The sequence below is a fragment of the Eleutherodactylus coqui genome, chromosome 1 (genome assembly GCF_035609145.1).
Source record: "Eleutherodactylus coqui strain aEleCoq1 chromosome 1, aEleCoq1.hap1, whole genome shotgun sequence".
NCBI lineage: Eukaryota > Metazoa > Chordata > Amphibia > Anura > Eleutherodactylidae > Eleutherodactylus > Eleutherodactylus coqui.
In genome coordinates, this window is record NC_089837.1 from 523,915,226 (window position 1) to 523,929,164 (window position 13,939).

Genomic DNA, 13,939 nt, shown 5'->3' on the forward strand with positions numbered 1-13,939 from the left:
ATCCACACACTGTGCCATCTAAGCTGGGACTGGCACTGGCAATGGGGCACGATCATTTCTATGTATGCCCTTGGTCACACGTCCATTCACTCCTTTGGAGTCATGGGAACAGTGGAGCACTCCTCCTCATCAGACGTGGGCCGTGTATCTGCCAGACACTATGGTATAACCTATGGATATAAATGCAGCTACTGGGAGTTATTTAATGTTTATGTTTAAGAAGCTGATATAAAAAAAAACCAAAAAAAAACAATGAGCTGAAAAAATACTTAAAAATAATTTTATTTCTTAAAAAACCTCATCGGATGGAAAAAAAGCTTCATAACAAAATTCAAAATTGTTTTAAGAAAATTATAGAATTTTTTTGTCCCAAACGTTTGGCTGATTCGGTGTTAATTAGCAGATGTCCTACGATACTATTATTAATGTGGTGATTAGAATTAGATTAAGCAGCAGCTTCAGTGTATCAGCGGGAAGCACAATGTCCACCAATGAGACGCTCTTAGATGAAGGTCAGATGTCTGTCAGCCGGGACATTATAAAGGGTCTTGTGTTCCTCAAAGAGTTCAGAGAGTTTCTGCATGTAGAGCTTGTGCATGCGGTCCACCTCCTCCACGGAAGGGTTGGGATTCTCCACCACTGGGATAGGCTTCCCAACTGTAAAGGTAAAGAGATATACAGTTGGTATATACTTATACATACATACTAGAAGATACCCAGGTTATACCAGCATGGTCCATATCACTATATACAGGGGATACATAACTTATACCAGCTGTACATATATAATTATATACAGGAGATACCCAGGTTATACCAGCATGGTCCATATCACTATATTCAGGAGATGTATAACTTATACCAACTGTACATATATAATTATATACAGAACATACCCAGGTTATACCGGCAAGCTCCATATCACTATATACAGGAGATGTATAACTTATACCAGCTGTACATATATAATTGTATACAGGAGATACCTAGGTTATACCAGCATGCTCCATATCACTATATACAGGATGTATAACGTATACCAGCTGTATATATATATAATTATATACAGATGATACCCAGGTTATACCAGCATGCTCCATATCAATATATACAGAAGATACCTGGGTTATACCAACTTGTCCATATCACTATATACAGGATTTATAACCTATACCAGCTGTACGTATATCATTATATACACAGGAGATACCCACGTTATACCAGCATGCTCCATATCACAATATACAGGGGATGTATAACTTATACCAGCTGTACATATATAATTCTATACAGGAGATGGATTAGTCATCCTGCATATGTGTAGCTGTCAGTGAGCTGGAGGATGATGTATTACGGAGGTATCTTGGTGTAATTGTGCTGAACTCTAGGAAAACATTTGAATAATTGATTATGCCTTAGAGATGCGGGGACTGGAGGGGGACATGGAATCCCAATGAGGTGGAAAGGATGACAGAGCGGCCCCTATGCCAACATTGGGACATTTTAAGTAATGAGACGCCGGTCACATGACAGACGATACGCCTCCTGACAATGATTCCGGCTATCAGTGCTGACCGGCCGCCGGGCTCGTCCATGACTGATCGATGTATAACTCCTCTGGTGACCAGGACTAATGTGACATACAAATACATCATTGTACACCATGTACTAGCAGATACTATTACACAGGTTGTCTGACCAGAAGGCGGTATTAATAGCAGCACATAATTGTCCTAATGTCCACTCACACTCCACAGTCTCCATAGAGAGGACGGGCTAAACGAAGATCACAAGAGCCAGCCTGCTGATCTATTATACTAATATGGACAGTGCTGGTATAACCTGGGCGGGCGTCTCCTGTGTATAATTATATATGTACAGCTGGTATAAGTTATACATCCTGTATATAGTGATATGGAGCATGCCGGTATAACCTGGGCGTCTTCTGTGTATAATTATATATGTATAGCTGGTATAACGTATACATCCTGTATATAGTGATATAGACCATGCTGGTATAACCTGGGTATCTCCTGTATATAAGTTATACATCTCCTATATATAGTGATGTGGACCATGCTTGTATAACCTGGGTATCTCCTGTATATAATGATATATGTACAGCTGGCATATGTTATACATCTCCCTGCATATAATGATACTAGTAATTATTAGAAAATTATAGAACCAGTGTTTCTGGTGGCACAATGGGCCACTTAGTAATATAATATAGTGAACGAATTGGAGTTGTAAGCACACGGCTGCTGGTTTAGGACCTGTAATGATGTCACCTTCATTGCGCCTCTAGGGTGTTTGATAGATAATAGATAGCTCTGCTACACGCACATCACACACACAGCTGTGCTACACGCGCAGCTGTGCGACACGCACGTCACGCGCAGCTGTGCGACACGCACATCACGCGCAGCTGTGCGACACGCACGTCACGCGCAGCTGTGCGACACGCACGTCACACGCACACACAGCTGTGCGACACGCACGTCACACGCACACAGCTGTGCAACACGCACGTCACACACACACACAGCTGTGCTACACACACACGTCACACACACACAGCTGTGCTACACGCACGTCACACACACACAGCTGTGCTACACGCACGTCACACACACACAGCTGTGCTACACGCACATCACACACAGCTCTGCTACACACACATCACACACAGCTGTGCCACATACATTGTTCATCCCATACATGTGTCTCTATGGTGTTCGATAGATAATAGATAGCTCTGCTATATGCACATCACACACAGCAATGCTACATGTACGTCACACATACAGCTCTGCTACATGCACGTCACACAAACACAACTTTACTACACGCACATCACACACAGCTCTGCTACATGCATGTAACACGCACACAGAGCTCTGCTACCTGCACATCACACACACAGCTCTGCTACATGCACATCACGCACACAGCTCTGCTGCATGCACATCACACACACACACACAGCTGCATGCACATCACACACACAGCTGTGCTACATGCACATCACATACACAGCTCTGCTACATGCACATCACATACACAGCTCTGCTACATGCAGATCACACACATACAGCTCTGCTACATGCACATCACACAAACACAACTTTGCTACACGCACGTCACACACAGCTCTGCTACATGCATGTAACACGCACACAGCTCTGCTACCTGCACATCACACACACACAGACACACACAGCTCTGCTACATGCACATCACACACACACAGCTCTGCTACATGCACATCACACACACACACAGCTCTGCTACATGCACATCACGCACACACACAGCCCTGCTACATGCACATCACACACACACACACAGCCCTGCTACATGCACATCACACACACACAGCCCTGCTACATGCACATCACACACACACAGCCCTGCTACATGCACATCACACACACACACAGCCCTGCTACATGCACATCACACACACACAGCCCTGCTACATGCACATCACACACACACAGCCCTGCTACATGCACATCACACACACACAGCCCTGCTACATGCACATCACAGAAAAACACACAGCTCTGCTACATGCACATCACACAAACACACACAGCTCTGCTACATGCACATCACACAAACACACACAGCCCTGCTACATGCACATCACACAAACACACACAGCCCTGCTACATGCACATCACACAAACACACACAGCCCTGCTACATGCACATCACACACACAGCCCTGCTACATGCACATCACACACACACAGCCCTGCTACATGCACATCACACACACACAGCCCTGCTACATGCACATCACACACACACAGCCCTGCTACATGCACATCACACACACACAGCCCTGCTACATGCACATCACACACACACAGCCCTGCTACATGCACATCACACACACAGCCCTGCTACATGCACATCACACACACACAGCCCTGCTACATGCACATCACACACACACAGCCCTGCTACATGCACATCACGCACACACAGCCCTGCTACATGCACATCACACACAAAGCTCTGCTACATGCACATCACACACACAGCTCTGCTACATGCACATCACACACACACAGCTCTGCTACATGCACATCACACACACACACACACACAGCTCTGCTACATGCACATCACACACACACACACAGCTCTGCTACATGCACATCACACACACACACACACACACACACAGCTCTGCTACATGCACATCACACACACACAGCCGTGCTACATGCACATCAAACACACACACAGCCGTGCTACATGCACATCACACAAACACACAGCCCTGCTACATGCACATCACACAAACACACAGCCCTGCTACATGCACATCACACACACACACACACACACACACACACAACTCTGCTACATGCATATCACACACACACTTCTGTTTTATTGCTTTCGCATGAGCTGCACATGATTTATGAACTTCAGCTGCTCGCTGAGGAGACATGTTCACTCATAGCTTTCTCATATCAGCTGCACGAGATTTACAAACTTCAGCTGGTAGCTGAGGTGACATCGTGGCTTGTTGCTGTACATGTAAGCTGCATTAGCTTCACAGCGGCGTTGAACCCTCTGTGGTGACATGTTTGCATGACAGTGAGTTCCAATACTGGACAATGGTTGACGATTAGATAAAGGTTGGACACAGTGTTCATCCCATACATGTGTCTCTATGGTGTTTGATAGATAATAGATAGCTGTGCTACATGCACATCACACAGCTGTGCTACATGCACATCACACAGCTGTGCTACATGCACATCACACAGCTGTGCTACATGCACATCACACACACAAACACACAGCTGTGCTACATGCACATCACACACACAAACACACAGCTGTGCTACATGCACATCACACACACACACAGCTGTGCTACATGCACATCACACACACACACAGCTGTGCTACATGCACATCACACACACACAGCTGTGCTACATGCACATCACACACACACAACTCTGCTACATGCACGTCACACACACAACTCTGCTACATGCACGTCACACACACAACTCTGCTACATGCACGTCACACACACTTCTGTTTTATTGCTTTCGCATGAGCTGCACATGATTTATGAACTTCAGCTGCTCGCTGAGGAGACATGTTCACTCATAGCTTTCTCATATCAGCTGCACGAGATTTACAAACTTCAGCTGGTAGCTGAGGTGACATCGTGGCTTGTTGCTGTACATGTAAGCTGCATTAGCTTCACAGCGGCGTTGAACCCTCTGTGGTGACATGTTTGCATGACAGTGAGTTCCAATACTGGACAATGGTTGACGATTAGATGAAGGTTGGACTCGTTTTGGCGGCATTAGCACTGGAGATGACATGATATCAGTCAAGAGATGTGAAGATAGCGGTGAAGGATTTTGCTGCTATGTTGTTGGTCAGTATGCACCGCCAGCTATGTATGTGGACATTTGGGAGGTGTCATTTATTGGAGTCTCCACACAGGTGTGCAGCTGTCTCACAACATACAAACTGCCAGACTGAATACTGGTGTATCCATAGCAACTGAGGCCATAGGGGTTTGTGTGGGATGTAGTCCGCCCCTAAATCGCTCATTCAGTACACAAAGGATAAATGACATGTGATGATGTAACTGTCATGTGATCAGGGGGCAGAGCTAAGCCAGTAACTGACATTCACAGGTGCTGTCAGGCTCTGCAATCAACTCACACGTCACACAGGGAAAGACTGACAAGTGGTCATTAGCACTTTGATGGAGCATACTGGTATAACCTGGGCATCTCCTGTATATAATTATATGTGCAGCTGGTATAAGTTATACATCCTGTATATAGTGATATGGAGCATGCTGGTATAACCTGGGTATCTCCTGTATATTTATATATAAAAAGGGGAAAGCCCTCACTGACTGACACACTAACTGACTCACTGACTGACTTGCCACTAACTCTCTAACTTCCGGATGTCGTACAAACATGAAATTTGGCACAACCATTCTTTAGGTCCTAAATAAAAAGTGTAAAGGGGGCACAATTCACTGCTAAGTGCAAAAGTATTGGCACCCCTATGTAATGTACCTAATCTAATTCTCTAACTTCCCGGTGTCATGCATGAAATTTGGCATGACCATTCTTTAGGTCCTAAATAGCAAAAGCAATGGGGTCACAACTCGATTATTCAATGCTAATTACAACAGTAAGTGCACCCCTATGTAATGTAACTTCTCGGTGTTGCGCAAGTGTGAAATTTGGCACGAGCATTCTATAGGTCTAAATAAGGAGAGTGGTGGCACATTCTGCAGAGGGACATCGGTACATGCAGTCTGAGGAGAATCTAATGCTCCTCTATGTGTACACATATTTTATTCCATTGTTACTCTAAAGTAACCTTGACTTCATAAAATTTTCCGTGCAAACAACACGTAAACACCTGTTACAAATTAACTTGGGCGAGGCCGGGTATATCAGCTAATAATTATATATATATATAGCTGGTATAAGGTATACATCCTGTATATAGTGATATGAGCATGCTGGTATAACCTGGGCATCTCCTGTGTATAATTATATATGTACAGCTGGTATAACCTGGGGATCTTCTGTATATAATTATATACACATGTACTGCTGGTGTAATATATGGGGCATATAGAAAGGATTGCTATGCTGTCATAATAGGTGAAATTAAGAGATGAGATGGGCTCGTCTTGAAACCGTTCAGCCCCCCAACTTACCAATCGTGTTTATGGGCCTTCTATATGGTATTAGACCAAAGCTGTATTGGAAGACCCCCCGGGCATGGAAGAGAGGCAGCGCCACTCCCATGAGCTTCTGCAGCTTCTCCTGGACTGTTCTCAGCCATGATCCTTTCGGGTTCTCCACTTGGTCGTAGAGCTCATTTTCGCCGAATGAAAATATTGGGACCAAAGAAGCCCTAAAATACACGGATAAAAGAGGACGATCCCACTGAAGCGTTACTTATAGTTCTGGAGTCCTCATAAAGGGTCTATGTGCATTGTTTGGCAGCGCATATACAGATATACATTCCATCACATATCATGCATTGCACAGTTCTGTTAGTTATTATGGGAAACAGTCAGCAAGCTTGCTGAGAAACTTGCCCTAAAAGTTTAGCTAAGCTTCTATAATGCATAGAAGAAAGGTATTGTTTGGTACATACTGCCTGATACACCTTGTGTAACAAACTGTATAATACTCCATGACTGCATTCACCGTTCTGCTGGTTGTTAGTGGAAACCATCAGCAGACGCACTGCTAACAACCTTGCTAAGCTACTATATTACAGTGGGACCAATTTCAGACAATGCCTATTGTAAAGACACTTTGCAAATAGCCAGAAGAAGCTGTGTGCAGACACTGAACAAGAGAGATTTCAGCTCTGAAGGTGCATAATATTGGACGCAGCTTTATATTTACATTAAAAAGTTGATACATAAATTACCCATGTTCAATGGCAAGTTTAATGAATCCCTTCTTGTTCTTCAGCAGTAGGCTACAAGCACCAGGTCGAGCATCCAAGGATTCAGCGGCTCCGCCCACAGCGATCACTACGGCGGTTCCCCCTTTTTTTTGTCTCAGCACGTAGGCAGCACTTTCCTTGTTAGATGGGATCAGTCCTGGAAGACATCAATGTACTTAGAAAATCTGCAAGCAAACAATGGTTTATTCCACATTGTAAGAAAGGATCAGATACATCCAACCCGCTCGCTGCTGCAGCCAGGAGTAATATGGTGGGACAGGACTGAAATAGTTCTAGCGAGGATTCCCCCCCACACCCCCCTGTGTAGTACTTACCGCCGGTCATAATGTAGTCCCTGAAAAATGGTGCCCGGAACCAAAGTGGTAACATCAGGAGGTACGGTGTAATTCCCGGGAACAGGTCAGAAAATCCAGTGGCCTCAGTGCAGAAATTTGTGAATCCTCCAGCTATAAGGACCCCATGTGGATGGAAGCCAAAAACATAGTTCTTACTTGGATCCAAATCTGTTGTTTTAATCAACTGCAAAAGATGTAAAATTTCACCAACAAGAGAAATAAATCTAGATGTTACATGGAGACACGGTATTACATATTATATGACTTATCCTACACTGATCCCAAAATCCATCCTGTGTTATACTCCAGAGCTGCACTCACTATTCTGCTGGTGGAGTCACTGTGTACATATATTACTTATCCTGTACTGATCCTGAGTTATATCCTGTATTATACTCCAGAGCTGCACTCACTATTCTGCTGGTGGAGTCACTGTGTACATACATTACTTATCCTGTACTGATCCTGAGTTACATCCTGTATTATACTCCAGAGCTGCACTCACTATTCTGCTGGTGGAGTCACTGTGTACATACACTACTTATCCTGTACTGATCCTGAGTTACACCCTGTATTATACTCCAGAGCTGCACTCACTATTCTGCTGGTGGAGTTACTGTGTACATACATTACTTATCCTGTACTGATCCTGAGTTACATCATGTATTATACCCCAGAGCTGCACTCACTATTCTGCTGGTGGAGTCACTGTGTACATACATTACTTATCCTGTACTGATCCTGAGTTACATCTTGTATTATACTCCAGAGCTGCACTCGCTATTCTGCTGGTGGAGTCACTGTGTACAATCATTACTTATCCTGTACTGATCCCAAGATCCATCCTGTATTATACTCCAGAGCTGCACTCACTATTCTGCTGGTGGAGTCACTGTGTACATACATTACTTATCCTGTACTGATCCTGAGTTACATCCTGTATTATACTCCAGAGCTGCACTCACTATTCTGCTGGTGGAGTCACTGTGTACATACATTACTTATCCTGTACTGATCCTGAGTTACATCCTGTATTATACTCCAGAGCTGCACTCACTATTCTGCTGGTGGAGTCACTGTGTACATACATTCTCTAAGGCAAAATGCACGCGGCCGGGTCGGATTCAGATCCTGTGCCTAGGTGACCCCCAGCTTTCCTGTCCAGCGTCTTCTCTCTGCGCTGCGGATGTGCCAGCTGGCATGCCACTGCACATGCGCATTGCAAAGCTGTCGCGCTGGCGATGACGCGGATTCCCCAGCTGATTTCCGCTCGTGGGCATGGAAGTGTTTTGCTTAGCCACCCTATGGACTGTACTTGCTGCAGCCTCCACCGGCATAGGCTCGCCCCTGATCCGCAGTGTAACGATGCCCGTGTGCATTGGGCCTAACTGATGTCATAAATTGATGTATATTCTGATGGGAAACATCTCCACAAATATAATGGTCGCCGTCCGTCTCGCCGCAGTGTGATATATTGTGGATTCCTCCTTAGAACAGACACGGTTAAACTCGTCACATCGCTAGTTTCGCCATGGACGCGGCTGCTCTCAGGGCCAGAAGTTTTGTTTTAATGTCCTAAACCAGTTGAACTGAAAGCATGAAAATCGGCCTCCCCTGGCGTCCGTCCGCGGTCACCAATAAGTGACATATCCAAAACAAAGTCTGCTGCCCGGCCTCATAAACAAAGAGCGCATCACAACAGCCACAGGGCCCCCATAACAGTCACACAGAGTCCTGCACAACTACAGCCCCATAGTAGCCGTACTATCTCCATAGCGGCCATATCTGCCACTAGTTGTAGCCACCGGGTCCTTATCACAGCCACATTGTCCTCATAACGATAACAGCTCCCAATCACAGGTACAGCGCCCCCATAATAACTACAGTGTTCCCATATCTATAGTGCCTCCTTGATAATTGTAGTGCCCCCATAACTCCAGTACCCTAATAAAAACTGGCATGGAGGCTCTAGTACCCTGTTGTACCGCCTCTAGCTTGGATACAAGATGTGATACGGGCAGGCATGGAGGCTCTAGTACCCTGTTGTATCTCCTCTAGCTTGGATACAAGATGTGATACGGGCAGGCATGTAGGCTCTAGTATCCTGATGTACCACCTCTAGCTTGGATACAAGATGTGATACAGCCGGGCATGGAGGCTCTAGTACCCTGTTGTATCTCCTCTAGCTTGGATACAAGATGTGATACGGGCAGGCATGGAAGCTCTAGTACACTCTTGGGCCGCCTCTAGCTTGGATACAAGATGTGATACTTGGGCATAGAGGCTCTAGTACCCTGTTGTATCTCCTCTAGCTTGGATACAAGATGTGATACTTGGGCATAGAGGCTCTAGTACCCTGTTGGCAGGCATGGAGACATACAGGTTCTGTATTGTATCCTGCTGCACATTGTTCCACATTTGCCTCCAGATTGTGCAGAATAGTAGGCTGTGGAAGTTGGTGTCCGAGATGGTCCCATACATGTTCTACTAGTGATAAATCTGGCACCAGGCAGCCACTGTAGTGTGAGAATGTTTTGGGGGCTTCCTGTGACCCACCCTATCACTGCAAATGGGGGCGACAGTGGGGGTCAGACGCCGTACATGTAATGGGGGCTGTGAGACCAAATGTCCTTCAGCCAAGCGCCTGGAAATGGTTTCTGACAGACACAGGGGTGTAACGATGGCGCCCCCTGTCTCTGGATGGGGGACAACAGAACAGTTGGAGCTGCTGGTGCTTGTCGGGCGATCAGACGCTCCTCTCTACTGGTGGTCTTTAGGGGGCGTCCTGAGCCCGGTCACCTTGTGTGACCTCACACATCCACTGCTCCCAACACCTGCTAACAGTCTGGTCAGACGCTCCTCTCTACTGGTGGTCTGTCGGGGGCGTCCCGAGCCCGGTCACCTTGTGTGCCCCCATCCACTGGTCCCAAGACCTTCTAACAGTCTGGTCAGATGCTCCTCTCTACTGGTGGTCTGTAGGGGGTCCTGAGCCCAGTTGCCTTGTGTGCCCTCACACATCCACTGGTCCCAACACCTCCTAACAGTCTGGTCAGACACTCCTCTCTACTGGTGGTCTGTAGGGGGCGTCTTGAGCCCGATCACCTTGTGTGTCCTAACACATCCACTGGTCCCAACACCTTCTAACAGTCTGGTCAGACGCTCCTCTCTACTGGTGGTCTGTCGGGGGCATCTCGAGCCCGGTCACCTTGTGTGCCCCCATCCACTGGTCCCAAGACCTTCTAACAGTCTGGTCAGATGCTCCTCTCTACTGGTGGTCTGTCGGGGGGTCCTGAGCCAGGTCACCTTGTGAGTTCCCATCAACTGGTCCCAACACCTCCTAACAGTCTGGTCAGACACTTCTCTCTACTGGTGGTCTGTAGGGGGCGTCCTGAGCCCGGTCACCTTGTGAGTTCCTATCAACTGGTCCCAACACCTCCTAACAGTCTGGTCAGATGCTCCTCTCTACTGGTGGTCTGTCGGGGGGTCCTGAGCCAGGTCACCTTGTGTGTTCCCATCCACTGGTCCCAACACCCCCTAACAGTCTGGTCAGAACAACCGCTGGGGGGCAATTCATCAATACAACCATCCAGCTCAACGGGGTGAAAGCCTCCGAGAGCCTCTTATAGGCCAAGGGGGGAACCACTTTTAGGGCTTCCGGTGACAAGACCTTCCATCTAATCACCACAACTCATCATTACAGATCTGCCGGAGATGGAACCGCAGGACGGGGTCTGCAGCAGAATGACAGCTACGTCTACGGGATTTGAGTTTTTTGATAAATCATGTTTGTACAGAGTGTCTCCATACCAATACCAGACACCCCGACAGGTCTTACAATGTCTGGGGGGGTAGGAGGGTGCAGGAACAGATAAAGGATGGAGCACTGATCCGAAAGGTGGATAAATATCCTTACGGGGGTGTTGGAACGTCACTTAGTTTCCTTGCATAGATCAGCGGTAGAACACTTGGACGTTTCACACACTTTATTACTCAGCGTCACGGCTTAGAACGCTCCGGCGACTCCGTTACAGTTCATAGTACAAGTTCAGGGCCGCTGCAAGTTGTATCCGTCTTCGAAGATGTAAAGTCCTTCAGTTCGGGCTCGTTTACATGGGCAGGGTATTATACGCAGTGAATAGAACCCACTGATTTCATGTGTGTGTTTTTTCACGCAAAGTTCGGTCTCTTGAAAAAAAATGCAGCATGTCCTATTCTGTCCCATTTTGTCCTATTTTGATGCCTATTATGCTCTAAAATCAGCCATTGAAGTGAACGAGCCAATGGAAATACTCTGTGAACACGCAGGAAACCGGCATATTTAGGGCTCATTCACATGGACATCAAAACCGCGCAGAAGTTAGCCGAGCAAAAAAATCGTGTGAATGGATGATTTACCGTTAGCAAGTCCTGAGCTTAATTAGCAGAGAAACTGGCCATTCACACGATTGGGAGCTGCATCGGGAGGAGAGAGACAGATTGAAGGAAAACCCCAGGGAACCCCCTTTTCTGCAGGGCTTCCCTTCATCTCAGCAGAGCTGGAGGGATATCCCTGCTGTGGGGAGAGAGATGTTCCCTTGGAAGGGAGAAGAAGGAATCCCCCAGCAGCGGCGAGACCGGGGTTCCCCTGCAGGGATATCCCTCCAGCCCCTTGAGAAAACGGTTCCCCCCGGGCCTTCCTCAATCTCTCACTGCTACCGGGAAATCACTTATCCTCCCTTTGCTGGCCGCCTTGCGTAGTCTCCCACAGGAGTCTATGGAGGCTTCTTGGTTTTTTTCAGGTCCTATCTTTTCACGCAGCAGGACATTTTAGCTGCTGGATCTCATTGGCTCGGGTCTCATCTTTTTAGGTGCGATTTTTTTTTTTTTAACATTTTTTTCTTTTATTTTTTTGGCACGGCTAAAATTCTTTCACCCGAATGTTTCTATAGGAAACCATTGCTTGTAATAGTCGCTGGTTTTTTTGCACATGTAAGTTAACTGCGTGAATTCCCCTGTGTGAAAGAGCCCTTTGGGCGTAAACACATTGTCGTACGTGCAACGAAGCTTGGCAGTACGGAGCGGAGCTGTGCCTTCTTCTGCCTTGCTGACGGGGCCAGAACGCAGGAGTTTGAAAAAAGCCACAGGAAGCTACCTTGCTTCCTAGAAAAGAAGACCTGGTGCTATATTAATTCCCCCCCCCCCCCAAAAAAAGAGAAAAAAAAAAAGAGGCACAGGGTCTTATTTTCGGGGGGTGACTTATATTCCCTTAGCAGGCGCTGTCCAGGTCTCTCCCGCTGGGCTGTGGCGCTCCAGCAGGCTTCCATGTAGTCCTTAATGCCAACGGAGCATCTCTTGCTAGTGACAGGGCTTGAATACCCCGCCTCCAGCAAGCGATTAGTCTGATTGGTTCACGAGCGCCACCTCAGCCAATCAAAGCCGGCACTCAATGAACCAATCACAGCCATTCAATGATCAATGATATCATTGGTTCATCGAGCGTCGGCTTTGATTGGCTGAAGCAGCGCTCGTGAACCAATCACAGCCATTCATTGAATGATATCATTGATCATTGAATGGCTGTGATTGGTTTATCGTGCGCCGACTTTGATTGGCTGTGGTGGCGCTCGTGAACCAATCACTTGCTGGATTCAACCCCCATTACCAGCAAGAGACGCTCAGTCACTGTTGAGGACCGCACGGAATCTTGCCGGAGCGCCACAGCCCAGTTCACTTTCTTTAAAAAAAAAATAAACAAAACAATAAACTGGTTTCCATGTTTTTTTGCATTAAAATCGCTCTCAAATCATGCAGCTGTAGACCTTCATGGGCGACTTTCGTCCAAAAATAGTTTTACGTTTTTAGATGTTCTAGTCTAAAGGGAACATGTCGGGGTGACACTGTCTGTCATCATTTGAGATTTGATTCTTCACGATTTTCAAGTTTTCTGCTTGCTGTCAGTGAATAGAAACCAAAATAGTGGCCCTTAGCAACGTCCTCACAGTAATAGTGCCCCCCTTATAGTAATAGTGTCCCCAAGTGACCTCCTCACAATAATAGTGCTCCTTAGTGACCCCTGCAGAGTAATATCCCTCAGTGACCCCTCTCACAGTAATAGG

General features: G+C 46.6%; 1 protein-coding gene across 1 annotated transcript in view; it reads right to left on the minus strand.

Moving 5' to 3' along the window:
* Positions 1-371: 371 nt before the first annotated feature.
* MOGAT2 (monoacylglycerol O-acyltransferase 2) overlaps positions 372-13,939 on the minus strand; it is a 28,857-nt gene continuing 15,289 nt past the window's right edge. Inside the window, exons 3-6 of the mRNA XM_066594145.1 lie at positions 7,824-8,028; positions 7,471-7,645; positions 6,743-6,942; positions 372-657 (exon numbers count right to left, since the gene is read on the minus strand). Of these exons, the coding sequence (XP_066450242.1) occupies positions 503-657; positions 6,743-6,942; positions 7,471-7,645; positions 7,824-8,028 (735 nt within the window). The 3' untranslated portion in view covers positions 372-502. The remainder of the gene's footprint in view (positions 658-6,742; positions 6,943-7,470; positions 7,646-7,823; positions 8,029-13,939) is intronic.